Source organism: Vanessa tameamea, chromosome 11 (genome assembly GCF_037043105.1).
Source record: "Vanessa tameamea isolate UH-Manoa-2023 chromosome 11, ilVanTame1 primary haplotype, whole genome shotgun sequence".
Classification (NCBI taxonomy): Eukaryota; Metazoa; Arthropoda; class Insecta; order Lepidoptera; family Nymphalidae; genus Vanessa; species Vanessa tameamea.
In genome coordinates, this window is record NC_087319.1 from 6,950,972 (window position 1) to 6,970,344 (window position 19,373).

Consider the following 19,373-nt stretch of genomic DNA (forward strand, 5'->3'; position numbering starts at 1 on the left):
TACGAAAGCGGCTACCAGCGGTTAATAGCGGGCAGATTCTTGTCTGAGATATAACAGACTCGGTCTTGTCAAACAAAGTCATTATGCTAAGTTGAGTTTGTGTTTGTTTTAAAACTATAGAGCATATTCCATGTTGCTTATTATCTAATCTCAATTCGATAAACCAATAAATACATATGATGTGGTTGGAGCAGTGCTTTATTTTATAAACGATTTCAATTACTTCATTACTACAATACAAAACTGTACTTGGTGGTAGGGCTTTGTGCAAGCCCGTCTGGGTAGGTACCATCCACTCATCAGATATTCTACCGCCAAAAAGCAGTACTCAGTATTGTTGTGTTCCGGTTTGAAGGGTGAGTGAGCCAGTATAACTACAGGCACATGGGACGTGACATCTTAGTTCCCAAGGTTGGTGGCGCATTGGTGATGTAAGGAATGGTTAATATTTCTTACAACGCCATTGTCTATGGGCGGTGGTGACCACTTACCATCAGGTGGCCCATTTGTTCGACCGCCTATCGATATAATAAATAAAAAACAAAACAAAACAAGAAAGAGAACAAATAAATTGTTCATTTCCTTTTGATATATGCAAAATCTACTTATCTGATTAATATAGAACTTTCGAATCATGATAAAACACTTTCTCTAGTCGCAGGGTCTTAGAAGCCCATCTGCTTAAGTACAGACTATTTGTTGGTTATTTTAACGCTAAACCATCAATAGTTTGTAGTGCTATGTTTCATCCGAGATTAGATTGGAGGCCGATGCTTTGGATATAAAAGGATTTGTTAATAGAACTTATGAACATTATCAGGTGGCTCATAATTTGTCTTTCTGCTTTTGGATTTTAAATAAAAAATACGATCTACATAACTAATTGTGTAAATGGATTCAACTTCTCAACTCAACAAACTCAACTTCAAGTTAAATAAAGTGTAAGTATTGTGTGTTGTGTTTTCTTAGTTTTTCTATGTTTTTAATCTTTAAGACAAATCTCTATCGGGTAAGTAATTAATCCGAAAGAGATTTTGGTTGTATGATTTTGTGCAAGCTCGTCTGGGTGGATAGTATCCATATTCATCATCTCATATTCTACCGATAAACAAAAATACTTTGTTTTATTGTCTTCTGGTTTGGAGAACGAGTAACTACAGGCACCGGATCAATGTCTATAGGCCACGATGACTACTTACCTGACTTTTTGCCCGTCCGCCTACCTCTATTATAAAAAAAATAAAAACAAAAAGTATCGTCACTAGATATGCTTATTAGGAATGAGCCAAAACTGTGCATATCTTTATTAAACAGTGAAACTTTTACTGTGAAATTTAGTGATATATTTTAACAATAATTATCGTGCTATATATGTATTAGTCTATTATTTTAGTATTAGATTACAAAAAGAACATTTGATTGTATTGAATGTTACAGATACTCGTATGCATAGCGAGTGAGGCGCTTATGGAGGTAAGTGACTGCGGTTTTTTTTTTTATTTTACAAAGACAAAAGTAAAAAGGTATAGTCTATAATTCGGGGATAGAGAAATAATATAAAAAGTACAACATGAATAAAATAATCGGTTTATTTTTAACTTTCACCAAAACCAATATAATTACGAGACCTGTTAAAGATTTCGTAACATTATTTCGTCTTGTATAAGATCGTAATTTTTTGCCACTATCAAAAAACGAGCAATACGAACTTCTCTATACATATGTAAAAAAAAATATGAAGTCGTCTGTAATCAGAGATAGTATTATTATTAAAAAGTTAAAGTAGAAAATTTGTTAGGTAGTTTCACTTGGTGATAGGGTTTTGTGCAAACGCCAATCAACAATGACTTAGTACAGGTGTGATCCAGTCTGATGGGTGAGTGAGTTAGTGTAACTACAGGCACAATTGTCATGGCATCTTAGTTCCCGACCGATGTAAGGGATGGTTGATATTGCTAGCTGTACCGACATAAATGGGCGTTGCCATAAGGTTGCCAGATTAAAAAAAAATATATATATATTAAAAAAAAGCTATCTAAAAAAAAAAAGAGTTTATTTATAATAATTACGTCTAAAGTAAATTCTTTCGTAATATAAGTATTATATTAATTTAATGTGTTGAAGTTCTTATATATTTGAAGATTTGTCGATAAGTGACCTACAAATTTACCTATATGAAATTAAAACTTATGTTAGCTTTTGCGGCAATAAACGACACTTTATAAGTTTTCAGGATAAACTATATCATTGTCAAAACATTATTGAAAAACCATAGGTTTAGGCAAAGTGAAACATTGTGAGGATACCTGCACTTGTGTGTGACGTAATTTCGGCTAAATGTTTATTTATAATCAAAACCGCAATTGAGCAGCTGTGGAATATATATTGTTACAATACTTATAATGATTATCATTAAGAATTAAATTGTTTTGTAAAGCCATATAATCAGGATTTATCGAATTAATAATTATCTTCTAAGAACTTAAATATGCATAATTTAATTTAATATTTTCTAATATACTAACATTTAATTTAAGCGAGACATAACCGTAGGCGGCGTTCATGTTATAATTGGTTGGGCTAACTTCTTGCCTTTTACTTTTAAACGATACGGTCGTAATAATATTGTTAATTACCAATTAACGGCTACTTACAATATACTATGTAAGTGTGTAATTTACAAAATGTTCTTCGATTTAATTATAACTACTGAGTTAATTAATGATATTTTTTTTTATTATGAACACCTACAATGTTATGAAGTAACATTAATAAATTAAATTATAAACAAGTAAAGTAAAAAAACGGTTCGTAAGTTTTCCATGTACAAATTAACGATTCAGCGTGTTGTCCGACGAATGTTAAGACTAATTTAATTATTAATATTTAATTTTACTCTTTGCTCTTTTGAGAATTTTTGTGTTACCAAGACCAAGTATCTACATGGTATGGCTTAAGGTTAGGGCTGCATATATTGTGGTTGTAATTATATTTTATAATTATATATATAATTTTTATTAAATTCATTTCCTGTTCCCTTATAATTTCGTGCTTGCAATACTAATTTTTTTCGCGTAATCGTTTTTTTACTACTTACTTCTTGTATTATATTAATTATTTGGTCGTAAACGTTTCTTTTGTGAGTTCGGAATACAAATGATATCGTCTCCTAGTAATGTTCCCTCAAAGCCATTTTTTACGATCAGGGCTATTTTTATACAAATAATGCATTTCTTGATTAGTAAAATTCGAAAATATATCAAGATACGTATCAATATGATTTGAACGATACGATTCAATTCGAATTTTATCATTTGTACTACTCTCACACTACAAATTGTTATGAAAATACAAAAGTATTTTTGTTAAAAATCTTACGGAATATTTGTGTGTCATATTTTATGTTTTTATTCTATATATAGTATCATGACCAAGTTGAAAGGCACCCTTTTTATCGTCTAATGACAGTCTGCGTCCAGGCTGTAGATCAGCGTCAGCTATTGGATTAGCGTCCTCATTTTCCCTTCATTTGCATATAGAGTACGGTATAAGTACTCCATAATAGTTTAAGACTTAGCCTAAATCTTAAGAAATTGCGATTTATTATAAATAAAATGATCACGTAATTTTAAATATGAATTTCAAACTTCGAAACAAAAATTTAAATATTATTTACATACAAGTGTAACCTTTTTTTCTATCTTTATTGAAAGGAAAATAGACAATAATATGAAGTATAATATTTATTATATGGAAACCATGTCCAAAACTGAAGTATTCGAACACAGTTTTTGTCTTTGTAAAATGCTGTACTGTACTGTTCACACTCAGTACCACTCAAGCACACAATTATACACACACGCACTTTCACCTACACGCAGTCATATAAATATTTAAATGCTTTTCTTATTCTTAAATACATTATTTCCTTAATTTATATAATTAATTTTATGGCATATGGAAGAGACTAGGGGGCACTCCCCTAATTCGAGCACGAAGCAAAAATCATAATTAGAAATCTGTACGAATTGTGCTATTAATTCTTATCGGACTAAAATATGATTTTACTTTATTTTCTACAATTAAAGAGATACTTACTCCTACAATGATAGAGATAGTTTTCACCTACACTAATTTTGAAATGGTTCTCTCGATATCACAAATAAAATGAAACTGCTGAAAATGTGCTTTGATATCTTTTTCACTGACACGCAAAAAAAAAAATTTTTTTCTTCATATTCTTGCTTGTCTTCAGTGTCTAAACTAATCTCCTAAAGCAATAATTCTAATTACCCGCAAGTATCGTCGGTCGCTTGTGCTTTAGTATGGCTATAAGTCAATAGCCAGTCTAGTCTAGACGCGGTAATGACGTCAACCCACTTGTAGGATGGTATTGCTGTCCTACTTTGATCACTATCACTTGGTTACCACTTAACGCGCTCAATGAAAACATTAGCAAAACTATTATCAAGACCTCTGATAGCACTGTTAGAAAAGGGTATGTTTTGTAAGGTTGTTCTTATTTCCGATGAATTTGAAAATATATAGCGCATATATATAAACATCATTACATTACATTAGCAGCCTGTAAATTTCCCACTGCTGGGTTAAGGCCTCCTCTCTCTTTGAGGAGAGGGTTTGGAGCATATTCCACCACGCTGCTCCAATGCGGGTTGGCAGAATTTCGTTGAAATTAGACACATGCAGGTTTCCTCACGATGTTTTCCTTCACCGCCGAGCACGAGATGAATAAACACAAATTTAGCACATGAAATTCAGTGGTGCTTGCCTGGGTTTGAACCCGAAATCATCGGTAAGATGCACGCGTTCTAACCACTGGGTCATCTCGGCTCGGAACGCAGGATCGCTTTTACATAATGGTTATTAACTACAAGATGTGAAATTCAAGTCTATCACATCAATCATCAATAGTCTTAATTTACCGGCAGTTGAAACTGCGAAGCGCAGTTTATTGCTTAACTATAACCTTCTCCAAAACGCGTTTCATCTTCTCGTATAAATTATACATGTATACAAATGTATAAATAATTTAAAAAATCAGATTTAATAGTGTAGAGAGAAGAAAGGTATGACATGACAGAGAGAGAGATCAGACGCATGAGTAACTTATTAACTCCAGTTAACTGAGAACTTCTACAAAGAAAAAAATATTTTTTTGCCTGATCCAGGTTTCGAACTGGGATTGTTGTCCTATAAGCTAATCACTATATCGATGAATTGATGAACTCGATAAACCTCACATATAAAAGAAAAGCTAAGGAGTTCGACGTGTTTTCGTAAAAAGAAAAGAACTATTAATAAAGCAGTCTGAAGTTTGGAAGCTAGAAGTGTTAACAACTCTCGTTTCTTGGGAAAATACGGAATATGTCATAAAATTTAAATATCCATGCTTTTTTATGCTTTCTTTCAAATATATTACATTGATTATCTGATTTTTTGGACCAAATAACATAATTGTAATTTTCATTTACGGATAACGCTTGACCGCATAACCATGTTTAAGTATTGAGACTAAGTAATAAGGACAAAAATTTGTCACGACTGGTTGCACAAATATTATTGTCTTTTTTATTTAAATTTGTTATTAAGTATGGAGGCGGAGAATGCTGTAACTTGAACTAGAGATGTAAGTACGTATAATGCGTAGTTAGAAATACGTAATAATTAGAATTACTAGTTTTTTTGACCAAAGTAAATGAGTAAACATCTCGGAGAGTATAACTTCAGGCTAACTTAAATAATATAATTTTGGTCAATCACTGTTGTCAAACTTAATGATAAGTAGTCATCATTAAGTTTGACAACAGTGAACACCACGAAATCGAAGACGTTTTGTCCTTTGTTCATGTAATTACACTGAGTTATTTACTATACTAATTAAATTAAGTTTTGGTACTTAGTCGCATAACAGGAGGAGTTTATGAATACAAAAGTTTAAGTCTTTAGAGTATGGAATATAAATATAAATACAGCTCAGTCCTGCAGTATTATTCAGTAAGAACTTAAAAAGCCTTACGTTGCGTTTGTAACTATCGTAGTCAGTCAGTCTCGCATATCATTTTCTACCAATTTACGATTATGTTCAATGATGAGTTTTAAGTTTGTTCTTACATAAACCCTCTACCGTTATACGTTTACTCCATTATCACGGAATAGTGACAGTTAATACTATAAAACTGATAAAAAGTGAGAAAGGACGCGCCAATCACTGTTCCAATTAGATTCCCTTGTCCAGCGATGATTACTATCGGTACGTAAGTCGATAGATTTACGATTTCAATGTAGAAATCTAGCATCGTAAATACAGACCAATTAGTATAATTAATTTACATTGACAAATATTGAATTAATTGCGTTTAAGCAATGGAATTCGCGACTGTGTATAGAAAATGATAATACATACATTTGAACTATAAAATTAATTTAGTTCCAAAGAGGCGACTACGAGCTAGCCTTAATTAACAAAATTATGACTTTTTAATTTTTTAATCATTTGTTAATTTCTATGTTTGTTTTTAGTGTAAGTCGAGCATATAATCTAATCAATTAAAATTATTTGTTTATTTAAAAGTAATTATAATCCTTTTACACAATAGTGTGTCTATTTCGGAAGGAGTATCTATTATATTTATTGCTATTTTACGATTGTAAAAATATGACGTGCTACTAATACTACGATGTGTCTTCTCCATCCTACTCCATTATCAGGAGAAATGATTTGTACCCGATAATAACTATAAGCCATTAAACTAAGAATTGAATCGATTGCCACAATTATTCTATTGTTATTTATATTAATATATTTCAGTATCAACTAGTTTTCTTTTAAATACAAAGATAATCGGTTGTTTAAGGTAAATAAAAAAATCACGTCAAACTGATTGGACTCATATTTTTCACGAAGTTATCGTTTGGACTTATTTATGTGGAGATGTTAGTTAGTAGGGCCGCATTATTTAGTTTTTTGCTCCACCATTAAGCGCATTACATGGCATTTAAAACTGGATACACTCATACGATTTCATGTGTGATCTTGTGATCTTTGCCTTTAAGTCGTATCCGATTTGAAAATCAAAGCTAAAAATAAACTATAATTTTTATCGATGATTCTAACAATTCAATAGTTATTATACGTTATATTAAGATGTTTCACATGATATTTTTTCTAAATATACTTTATCCGAATAAGTATTATTTAATAATCATATTTTGGTTCAATTTAGACTTCAGAATCCTACCTTATTTGCTGCTTTTAGATTATAATATTATTTTTAATATTTAATTTATATAAAATTTGATTTATTATACAACGTCAACGTATTCGTTTTTCGATTAAATTTTTCGTCTTTTTATAGTATTGATAAGCGGATGAGCAAATGGGCCATCTGATGGTTATAAGCCCATAGACATTGGTATTGTAAAAAAAATAACCATTCCTTACAAAGCCAATGCACCACAAAACTAGGGAGCTTAGATTTTTTGTCCTTATGCCTATAGTTATACGGGCTCAATTATTATTACAGTTCTAAGTATTTTTGTTTTGGGGTCGAATGTCTGATGAGTAAGTGGTGAACCTACCCAGACAGGCTTACACAAAACCCTATCATGAAGTCGTCAGAAACTAATTGAGAAAGCAAACAAAAGTTGTAAAATCGAATTCATTCCGAATGTGGAACTCTACTGATTACTTTGATATTTTAAATACTTAATAGATTAAGGTATTATGGTAATATTACAAGGATGAGATCTAAGTCCTTCTAATTCTAAGTGACACATATATCATTGAGTATGCGAGCTCTGTTAATTTTTTTAACAGGTCTCTGATCTGCCAGTATCTGAAAGATCTGAATCTTTCAGATCTTTAGATTTAAAGAAAATTTTGTCTTGATGTATTAGAAAACACATTAAAATGTTGTTTTCGGTCAAGTATAAATATCAATTTGCCAATTCCAAATGACCTAAGAAAAAATAAAGCCATCCGACAATCGCACCAGATAGTCGTTATCGTTATAAGGTAATAATATCGCATGTTTATAAACAGTGATCTTCGTATATCGTGACACTTAAAGTCGTGCACATTTTCTTTCTCCTATTAGTTATAGAGCGGATTTTTTATTCCATCGAAATGAGACCACCTAACAGATAATAGTTTATCGATTCCAGTATAAGCACGTGTCTGAACTGCTTCGTCTTTAACGAGGCAATTGCGATCAATTAAACCTACATTTTCTTATAAAAATGGTAACGAATAATTTAATTTTTATTCCTTTAAGAATTAAACGGTCCACTTTAATTTTGAATAAAATTAACTGTTCTAATTTGTTTTTTGTAAAGTTCTTAGGTTAACGGTTAAGTTAAACGTAGTAGATTATTGATAATAATTCTATGATAGATGCTTGTAACTGGTGGAGCTCGTCTAGGTAGTTTAATAGTATGAAGCATTTATATTGGTTTACATTGAAGGGTGAGTGGGCCAGTGTTATTACAGGAACAAATCTTATCTTTCACGAGAGATAGAATTAGGAATTGGATTAGGAATTATAAGGTCTATGAGTAAAACGGATAAATATTCTACGTTCTCTATTATTTTATTGATCTCATTAATTGTATAATGTTACCTATTTGATTTTATGTATGTTAGTCTTTTTTTATTTAATTTTATTAATTGTGTAATCAGTATCAGTGGAAACTTAGCTGATGTATGTAATATTGTCATATTAATATATTGTCATTGTAATAGTGTCATATAATTGTTTGTTTCACTAAAATAAATAAAATAATAAAAATAAAAAATATTATATCGTATTAATTGATTCTTTATCAATATTCTTCACGGCTATAATAATTCTACTAAAATAATGAATTATTTAAATTCATTTAAATTTACTTCAGCCTGTATTATCCCTGAGTTCTCAATTTTTTAAATCAATGGTCCAATATTTGTCTTAAATATTTACTACGACGGTTACAATATTTGTCACTCGCTGAATTCGCGTTGAAAGAAGTGCTTGCATCGGTTATCTTCAGTCGATTCCTTTTCCATAATTAATGTAATTGACTTGTTTTCTACTTAAGTATGCTTTCAAAGTATACTTTCAAAGTTTCCAGAATAGAAAGCGTGGCGACTATTTACATCAGTGTCGTTGGCAGATTCAATTAGAGCTTCTCTTACCTTGAAGCTATCTATCAAGATAATGTTGTCGGTTAGCGTTATCCATCGTACATTTTTTATAAATTCTGGGTAAATATTTTTTAGTGCATTTTCTTTTAAAAGCTAAATAACTGTTGGAGAAAGACGATAGACAAAGCATATTCAATACAGACAAATTCATTTGTCTAAATCAACACTACTTTTGAAATATGTACTGACTATTCAAGTGTCAACGTAAAAAATTGATTTATTTTTAAATATTGAAACTAATCGTAATATTTAAATAACATTATTTTTTTTCCAGCAAATGAACATTAAACATTTTCTAGTTTTTTCTTAATTGAACTGAATTCTCAAATATTTTTTTAGATAGTTTATGCATAAGCGGTTTTCTTTTAAAGTGGTAAGTATTTTTTTGTTCAAAAAATAAATATTTTAATTTGATAAGAAGATAAGAGGCCGTTGAGTCTCGATTTGCTTGAAGTCCTTCATATTTAAAGAAATCATTATATTTTTTATATTTAAAATTTTATTTATAAAATTACTTTTAATGGGATGATAAAATTCCAGCGTCTTAAACTCATTTAAAATATTTAAGAAGAGCTTAGATTTCACATTATTTTAGGTAAAACTCTACCTAGAGTTAATTGAATCTTTCGTTCGTAACAGTCAGCGGAAATTGTTGAAATACATCGGCAGTGACTGAAATGCACTTACGTGTTAGCGAGATGAGTAATCTCAGAACTTCCCATAATATATGCAGTTGAGTGTGATTTTGACTTTAAGAAATACCTCCAAAAAGTTGGCGAATGTTATTTATTTTTGAACCATATGCACCACAGCATAGGAGCTAGAATTGCATTATTTTTGTTGGGCCTTTTTTTTCGTTTATTGGACTTTCTATAATATTAATAGCGATATCATATCATATTATATTTTATACATACTTACTTTTTTAAATTCCTACAACCAAGATCGTTCTATATTTATGTAGACATTGTATCAAACGATGAAACTATAAAATTTTATTATGTATCATGTATCAATTTGTAAAATATTATTCAAAATTCAGTTCAAAATCAAGCATTTTTTTAAGGTTTTAATTGTTAAAATATATGTATATTTATATCGTAAGAAACATTTTTGATGTTTGAATAAATATTCAGTAAGATCGTTTTACATAAATGTTCACACAAATAAAGATTAGAAAGCGTTAAGGCGATTAGTGAGCAGAGTTCAAATAAAATTTATTAATTCCATTAATTCGGTTAATATCCCATTAGCGTGACATTAACACGTCGATGGGTTAACTTGTAACATAATTTTATGTAATTTATATAAAAAAAAATTCTATCAAAAAGTGTATTCGTAAGCTTCCTAATACATTTGGCTAAACGATAAAAAAATGTTTTATACCATCAAACAGCAAGTTGACTGATAAATAATTTATAGTTTATACCTTGCTTAATAATATATTTAATGGTTAGTTTTTAATAAGTTCGGAGTATTTTATATATTAGATTTGGTTGATGCCTAACGGCAATAGGCTCACATCAAGGATCGCTTGTTTGATTTTAATTCCTGGTTCTATATTTAAAAAACGTATTGAATCGTGTTCAGTTTTCATACGTTATGCTTGTGTTCAAAGGATTTGAAACTCGTGCAGTTTATAGCGTTTGCTCGGTATCTTTTATATTATAAGAAAGGAGATTTTCCTTTATCACTAAGGTAATTGTGATTTCACCGAAAATTAATATATATATATGACTAACCTTGATTCCAAGCAGTGGTTACATTCTCGTGGTAGAAGTACTCGTTCTCCTCTTCATCCGACCACAGCACGCCTTCAATGCTTGACGTATTGCAATTTAAATCCGGACCCTCGACCAATGACCGCCTCGACAGCTGGTCATAGCTCGGCGGACGAGATAATGAATATGCGGATAGATCAGCTAACGATGAACGGAAGTTCTTAACACTTCTGCTGTCTATCGGCCTGTAGTAGCGCAGCGATCGCGTGTCTTCCGACCTGTTGGATCTCAGTGAGCGACAGTCGTAATTTGGCCCATCATTGGTGATATCACCGAGGGATACTTTGAAATTATTTGACGATATGTCGCCTAAAGGCACTTCACATGACCGTCTTTTCATACTCGTTTTTTGAGATGGAGCTTCTCCCGTCGCTTGCATGTGGCGGCTCACGCCCGCACTGTGCAGAAATTCATTCGAATTGTACATTTTACACTAACTTAAGCTACTTTTTAGGAACTTATTTTGACTACGCATTTGGAATTATTCGTTCGTTCGTGAGCCTAGTTGTGAAAGTGAATCTGAAACAAGATAAATTAATAAATTAGATATTATTTTTGATAAAAACAAGGCATTAGTATAAAATTGTTGAAATAATAATACACTATATAATATTCAACTGACAGATTTCGACAAGGGGTGGGATGGCAATTCAGATTACGACTGGGAATCTACGAAGAGCTCTGGAGCAGAACCAATTAAAATCAAGGAGGTAGTGCTAACTAACTAACTAGTAACGCTACATAAGTACTTGCTTATTGGCCGAGGCTTAAAGCTCGGTGTGCTTGCTAGCGAGTCGGTCAAAAGTGATTTGTCACTCCAAAAAATCCATGTATGTATATAAGGAAAAATAACCATTAGGAGCACCATATTATTTTTCTGTTTTTAAAGTATGGACATTTTTTTTCTTTTCATTTATGCGTCAGCGCCACCTAGTTCTTAGTATTGACACTACGATAAAATGAACGCTTTCGACTTTATGAGAGCGTTGCTTTGTCTACTTTGATTTAGGACCCTTACTAAGTTTTAACAAAATGGGATAGATGGCGCCATTTTATTGTATATATTTATAAAACATTTATTTCAATATATTTTGTGTATAACTGAAATTAATAAACATAAAAGGTTTTATGTTGTTACAAATACCGAATATAAATCAGTAGGATTTTCGATAAGGGAAATTAAAAGGAAATGAGTATAGCGGTTACCGGTTCTGTACTTTTCCTTTGTTAGAATAGAACCTTTATGAGCAGGAAATGAAATTGCCACGGGCAATTAAATCGTATTGTTTTGTATATTACTGTTGTAACGATGTTTACAGAATTCGTTATTATTTTTTATGACAGAATTCAATTGCTTGATAAATTTATTACAGAATAGTCGTCACCCGCGTCTTCGCTTACGTTTTAAGAGTTGGTCAGCAGGTGCCGCGAAAGAGCAATAGATATAGATAGACAAAAGTAAGTTTTGTGTTTATAATGTTAGTATAGATTATATGATAATTATTGTTATTAGTCTTACTACTGATAGTTGCGCGTTTCATCTACTTCTAGATAAGAATTAAGTGCATAGAATTTTTTATCACCAAGTTAGGTGTTAAAATTAGTGGCACACATTAAGAGCACGTTCCACTGGTGGCTTCTTCCAGCACAATACTCATTATTTTATTAAGAGACATTCAATTCACTTTCTGTTTCTGTTTCAGCTTAAAAGGTGCACCGGGAAATTAAAAACTAGAGACAAGAGACACAACATGCTGCTATCCATGGTTGGCAACGTATTTTAAATGGTTTATATTTATACAATGTCATTGACCTCAAAGAAAGTAATCATATTAATATTATCATCACATCGCTCTACTCGTATAAATGTTTCATATTTCATATTTGCATACTTGGTGGCAGGGCTTTGTGTAAGCCTATCTGGGTAGGTATCACCAGATATTTTACCGCCAAACAGCAATACAATAACAGGTTTGAAGGGTGAATGAGACAGACACAATTGACATAACATCTTAGCTCTCAAGGTTGGTGGCGCATTGGTGTAATTTAAGGAATGATTACTATTTCTTACAGCGTCAATGTCTATGGGCGGTGGTGACCACTTACCATCAGGTGGGCTATTAGCCAGTCCGCCTACCTACTACATAAAAAAAAATACAAAATAAACGGCCCTTTTGTAACGTTACATATAAAACTGTTGCGATTTAATTCGATATTGAAATCTTCTCATCTCGCTTAAAAACGTTTTACATAAACAAGGATGTTTATAAAACAACAGTTAATCAATTTTTGATTATGTTATTTAGAGACTAATGTACTCTATGTATAATAAACAGTATAAAAAAACAATTACATAATGTATTAGTATGATATATGATATGATAATATATCATGCTTTTCAACGATTCATGAATTTGTTCACTATTTACTATTTATACTGAAATATATACTCTTTCATTATATAAAAGCAACAACAAAAGCAATTCGACAACAAAGCTATGACATTTAAACGTAGTGTAATTACAAGTGACCGCTGTTTAAGTTGCTAGCGTTATAAAGTTGGTTAATTAAGAGGATTGTGAGATTTTCAAGTTGCAAGCTGCTTATAAATACGACAATAAAAACGAAAAAAACGTATATTTTATTAAGGAAACAGTTGCTGCTTATTATTTTATTTAGTAAATTGCATACTGAAAAAGGACTTAATTAGTAAAAGAGCTTATTGAACTTGAATTGTTAATTATATTCGGACATTTAGAAATTAAATTAACTTTATTAATTTTTTACATAAGTATAATTATTAGAGCTGGGGCTGGATGGTTCAGTGGCGGAAGCTTGTGAATCTGAACTGAAGATTGTGGGTTTAAAACCGGCTACTGTTTTCCTGCAATCATCGTTTCATTACAAGTTTATATTTGATTTGCAATGTTTCCTCCATTTCATCCTACGGAGTTAAAATTGTACATGTTGAATGCGTTTCGATGATTATGCATTTTTATGGTAATCATGACCTGATTCGTTACCCAATATAAGTTTCACACAGTGGAACTCCTTAACGGTCAACATCTTAGACATTAAATTTTGTATAAAAAGGTATACAAGATACATCATTTCACTCGTTTGTAAAGCTAAATAAAGTAATAAATAGAAGTTAGTATGTATAAGATTTTTATGAGAAGTAAAACGTTAATGGACAAAATATCTTGACGCTATATCATAAAATAAATACATATTTTTTCTTAGTAAATTGGTTATAAAATTACTTCGAAACACAATTTTTAAAGCTCATATCAACAAGTCAGACTAACTTTGCAAATTGTGACTACCATTTAAATAGCTCGGTTACGTTATTACAAGTAGTTAATTAGCGGAACTATAACTATGTTTATACCTGAAGAGTATTCAAAGAGTTTTCTAGGACTGAAATATTTTAATTACTTCTTTATATTTAAATTAGTTTAAAACCATTTGTTTTGTTTAAATCGGTTAGATAAAAAAATCGCATCTATTTTGTTTTTGAAATTGATGTTTTGACGTTTTGATAAACATCTTAATTGTACTAACGAATTTGAATGCGATGGTATATTATTGATTTATTGTAATTATATTGATAGTTAATATAATTTGTCTAATATATTTAATAAAATTTTCTAAAGCATATTTTACTCGTTTGGGTCTACGAAGATAATTTTTTGAGTTCGTTCGATTTTATTATGACCACTATGAAATATTATTGAAAATTCATCAGTCAGGGTTTTGATTTTCATATCCACATACCATCTGTTTAGTCAATCACTTCTATTAAATCGATGAATACTATATAGTATACATTTAAATAGCTTAAGTTTAGCTTGTACAGTGACAGTAAATGGAGAGGCCTTGAACAGTTGAAGTTTATTGCACAATACTTAATATATTCTATAAAATATATTGCATCATTCATTGCTTAAGTTTGGATATTAGCCACAATTTAGATTGTATGTCAGTTGGATAGTTTACGCATAGACAGTTTTCCAGTACAAAGAATTCGATAGGAAATATCTGCATTGCATCAATACATAGACGGTAAAAGTTGGACATGAAATAGCTACTAAAAATTCGACAAGCATAAAAATTTAAAATCGTATGCATGCGACAATTACCAGGGGTATTCGCTGAAAGTTTCAGCTTTAAATTGTGGCTAGTGTTAGTTTTCAAAACTCCGCGGTTCGTTTCCTGTTGAATTTATTTCCTCAGCTTCGGAACGTGAGACTGTATCAGAAATATCTGACATTGATATCGGAAATTATTAGTTTTTCTCGTTCGAGTTGGATATAAGCTGTTCGAAACATATTTTGAGTATATCATACGTTAAAATCTCTCTATCTGTATAAATATTAAATCAAAAAATATATTTTTACATCTTTGGCGTAAATAAATAAATAAATAAATAAGTTACCAAATAGATGAACGGATGTCTCAATCATTGACGACCAATCAATGACGACCTCCGTGGTCGAGTAGTGTGTACACCGGTTTTCATGGGTACGCCACTCCGAGGTTCCGGGTCCGATTCCCGGCCGAGTCGTACATCGAAAAAGTTCGTTAGTTTTCTGTATTGTCTTGGGTCTGGGTGTTTGTGGTACCGTCGTTACTTCTGATTTCCATTACACAAGTGCTTTAGCTACTTACATTGGGATCAGAGTAATGTGTGTGATGCTGTCCAATATTTATTTATAATTTATTATACGTAGGCATACCACTTTAGGAGTTATTTAGAGTTCATATCTCCTTTGCTAATAATGTTTATAAACAATGTACGTAAAAAGATTTAATGTTGCAAATCACGCTGAAGATATACAATATAATTCCGACACGACCGCACGGTACGACGGCTCGAGCGCAATCAAAAGCCATCTTGAATTGTATTTCAAATATCATTTCTGATGAAAATCACTACGTCGTACGTATAAAACTGGTTTGTAATTAATTTAAGTTTTTATCAAAGATTTTATTATATTATTATAACTTATATAGCCAATCTTGAGAACTAAGATGGTATGTCCCTTGTGCCTATAGTTACAGTGGCTCATTTCAACCACAACACAACAATGTTAAGCAATGCTGTTTCGCGGTAGAATAACTGATGCGTGGGTGGTACTTACCCAGGCGGGCTTTTTCTAAGTATAATGTACTAAAAAGACTAAAAGGTTTTAATTTTATATAAGACACCTGTCCTGACTTCGTATGGGTGAAAAAACAATTGTATTTATTCCAGATCGCAGCGCTACTTACCGAGTACAATCTATGCCACCCGGAGACCCAGTCAAGTACAAACAAAAATATCATCGAAAGTCTAACTGTCTAGGAGTTCAGTTAAAAACAGACGTACATAATATATATATAATGATTAGAAGTAGCCTATCATCAAGTAAAAGGAAGATTACTTGTAAAGCATTACGTGTAATATAGGGCTATTGTATACTCTAGAAAAACATTTGAATCATAATGACATTTCATATGTTTATAATGAGTTTGAGTGTTATATTTTATAATATTGATGTAACAAAGAAGTACGCGTTAAACAAAAATCAATTGAATTGATTTTTGTTTACTGTCTATATTTTCTAATTTCCTTTTCAATTGGGAAAAGCATTCAGAGTCGACGATTGTTCCTCGCTGCGGTGATCAAAGCGAACTGAATGACGTACTGCTGTGTTCTGACGTCAAAGCAGTCTAAAGAATAATTACACTCATTGATTCAATCCTTTCGATGTGTGGGTATGACATTATGAAGGGGTATTTTATTAATTACTAATTGTAGTTTCGTGCGGAATTATTTTCATTGTGTTTGGAGTTTAATTTATTTATGTAAACAGCATAGGTTTAACAATTGACAGCAAATTAGCAAGTAATGATGTCCTTCCTGTACTATTGTGTAGCTATTGGAGAGTCTACTACTGCTGTCTATTTTATCTATAATATGCATTATAGAATTAGTAGGTGTTATCGCTTGTGTAAAATAATCAAATTTTAAAATCCATATTGAAAAGTTAGTAACCAGAGCCAACAGCCCTATGGGAATCTCGACCTGGATGTTATTCATCCAAACTACGCGTTCGTTGCTGGCTGCATTACTTGTAGTATTATATTTAAATTTTTAAAGTGTACTTGATGTAAGTCTGTATTTAACATTTTATTCACATTTATTTATATTTAAATTTTACCTTTATTATATTTTTATATTTGCAATGCAGCAGGTCTTCAAAACGAACGTATCTTGGCCCAAAAGTCAATAAATCTCTGTCCAAATGTCAGCTGTGAAAATATCTCATATGTTGTTAAAGTTTCTACGAGTGTTAGTAAAGGTCTGTTTAGTTCCACCAACTGAGAAGATTTTTAAATACAACTTAGACGCGGGAATTGTTTTCGTAGTGAGGTTTTATGGGATGGCCACTGGCTCACTTATAGCGAGTACAATTACAGGTATTATTGATAATAAATAAACTTAGTTTTTACATTAAACTGTGACTTTAATGCATGTAAACTGATTTCTCTATTTTTCTTATTTATTTTGCGGATTTTATAATTAAATTACTGTCAATTTACACAGCTATGTAGTTTTAGTAACTTTTGTAGTTCTATTTGCTGAGCGTAAATATTATAAAAAAATATTAAAGTAATTAAAAAAATGTGTACATACATATATTTTTACAACATAATATACAATTTAACTAAATTTCATTTTAATCTTCTGTGCTGAGAACTTATTAAGAATTTATACATTTTCAATGAATAGAATATACTGCCTTCCAATGATTCTGGAAAATTTGTGCGTTCGTTGTTTGAGATAGATATATTACGTTGCAATGATCAAATCATGCCCATACGGTGCGGGTGCTGTCCGAATTCAAAGCTATGAACTACAATTACATTCAATATTGAATGTCTAGATTTAGGTGATTTAAATTCCAGGCGCCTTAATCATAAATTCAACTTTACTACACACATATTTTAATGCATCGGATGTATTGAAATAGTTGAATAAGTTGGACATTTAACTAGATTTCAAAGTCCGTATAATGTTTTTGCAATTTAATTAAACATGAAATTCATTAAATGTACACCTTTGGTTAGATTTTCATTGAAGTCGTTAAGGATATGACGTGATTTAGAAAGATTCTTTGTTTATACAGTAAATCATATCGCCGCTTATCAAATCATCTTTGTAGACATACATCTTGACTTTTGCTATAAGCAGTAAAAAAACATTAGCCTTTAAATATTCAACATTCATTCCTTTTATTTTAGAGGGATTGTTCTATAAATAACCCTTTCAGGTAAAGTGAGTTGGCTGATTAGGAATTCCTATAAATTAAATATAAGCAAACCAAATAATGAAGTAAGCTCCGAAAACTTTTGGGGTAATGCCCTGACTTATTGTCGAACATAAATTACACCAAGTTTTGACGATAAATTTCGCCGAGCTGATCTGAGGATATAGATAATTTAGAGGCGACTTAATTGTGTTAAATGACGAAAAAATCTATTTTAAAATAATCAATTTACAGAAATTTAATTTATTTGGTATTTCAACCAAGAAAATTATTAATATTGACTAGTAATTTTTAATTTACGAATTAGTTATTTTATAGATTAATAATAATTGGTGTCTGCAGTTACCTTATAAGTCTAAGGTTGGACAAAATCAACGTATCTGATTTACTATTTTAATCATCTACAATCACACTCGCCTTCTGCAAGAATATTTCATATGGCCATACGAATACGAATACGTTTCAGCCCGAGTGTTATATCGGTGATTAATGAGCTGTCAGTTCTCGTTACCACAAATATCTACTAATGATCGTTATCGTTTTGTATGATATACATTTTAACCAATGGGTCTAATATATAAAATCATAATTAAACTATCAATAATTAAAATCCTCTTCAAGTCTATGTCCAAGAGTCCAAGAGTTTAGCGTAATATTTGTTCAAAACTGTGCATAAAAATGAAATTTGGAAAAGTGATTTCAATAGTTGCACTTCATAGCTTTGAATTCGTCCAACACCCGCACCGTAACGACCTGCTTTGATAATTGTCAATAGATCAGCTTCAATATACGAATACGGGCTTACAAATTTTGCTAATCAAGGCTTATAATAATAATAATTACAGCATATTTACAATGCAAATATTAAATCAATTTTGAAGTAATTTTGAAAATAGTATTTTGTCAGAAAATTATATTTATCATTCTTCAAATTAGTAATTATTATCAAGTTATTATGGAAGTATTTAATAAGCCTGGCGTGAACACCATATTACTATTGATTATAATTAATATTTTAAGAATATTGATAAATATTATACATACTTATGTATTTAATTTGTGGAAAATACTAAT

The 19,373-nt window shown here is 31.0% G+C and overlaps 1 protein-coding gene across 3 annotated transcripts in view; it reads right to left on the reverse strand.

Annotated features, from left to right (window-relative positions):
* Positions 1-19,373, reverse strand: part of LOC113395185 (protein TANC2) — a 311,678-nt gene that overhangs the window by 233,954 nt on the left and 58,351 nt on the right. For all 3 annotated transcript variants that reach the window (XM_064216204.1, XM_026632753.2, XM_026632754.2), the window contains exon 3: positions 10,945-11,502. In XM_064216204.1, coding sequence (XP_064072274.1) covers positions 10,945-11,410 — 466 coding nt within the window. In that variant the 5' untranslated portion in view covers positions 11,411-11,502. The remainder of the gene's footprint in view (positions 1-10,944; positions 11,503-19,373) is intronic.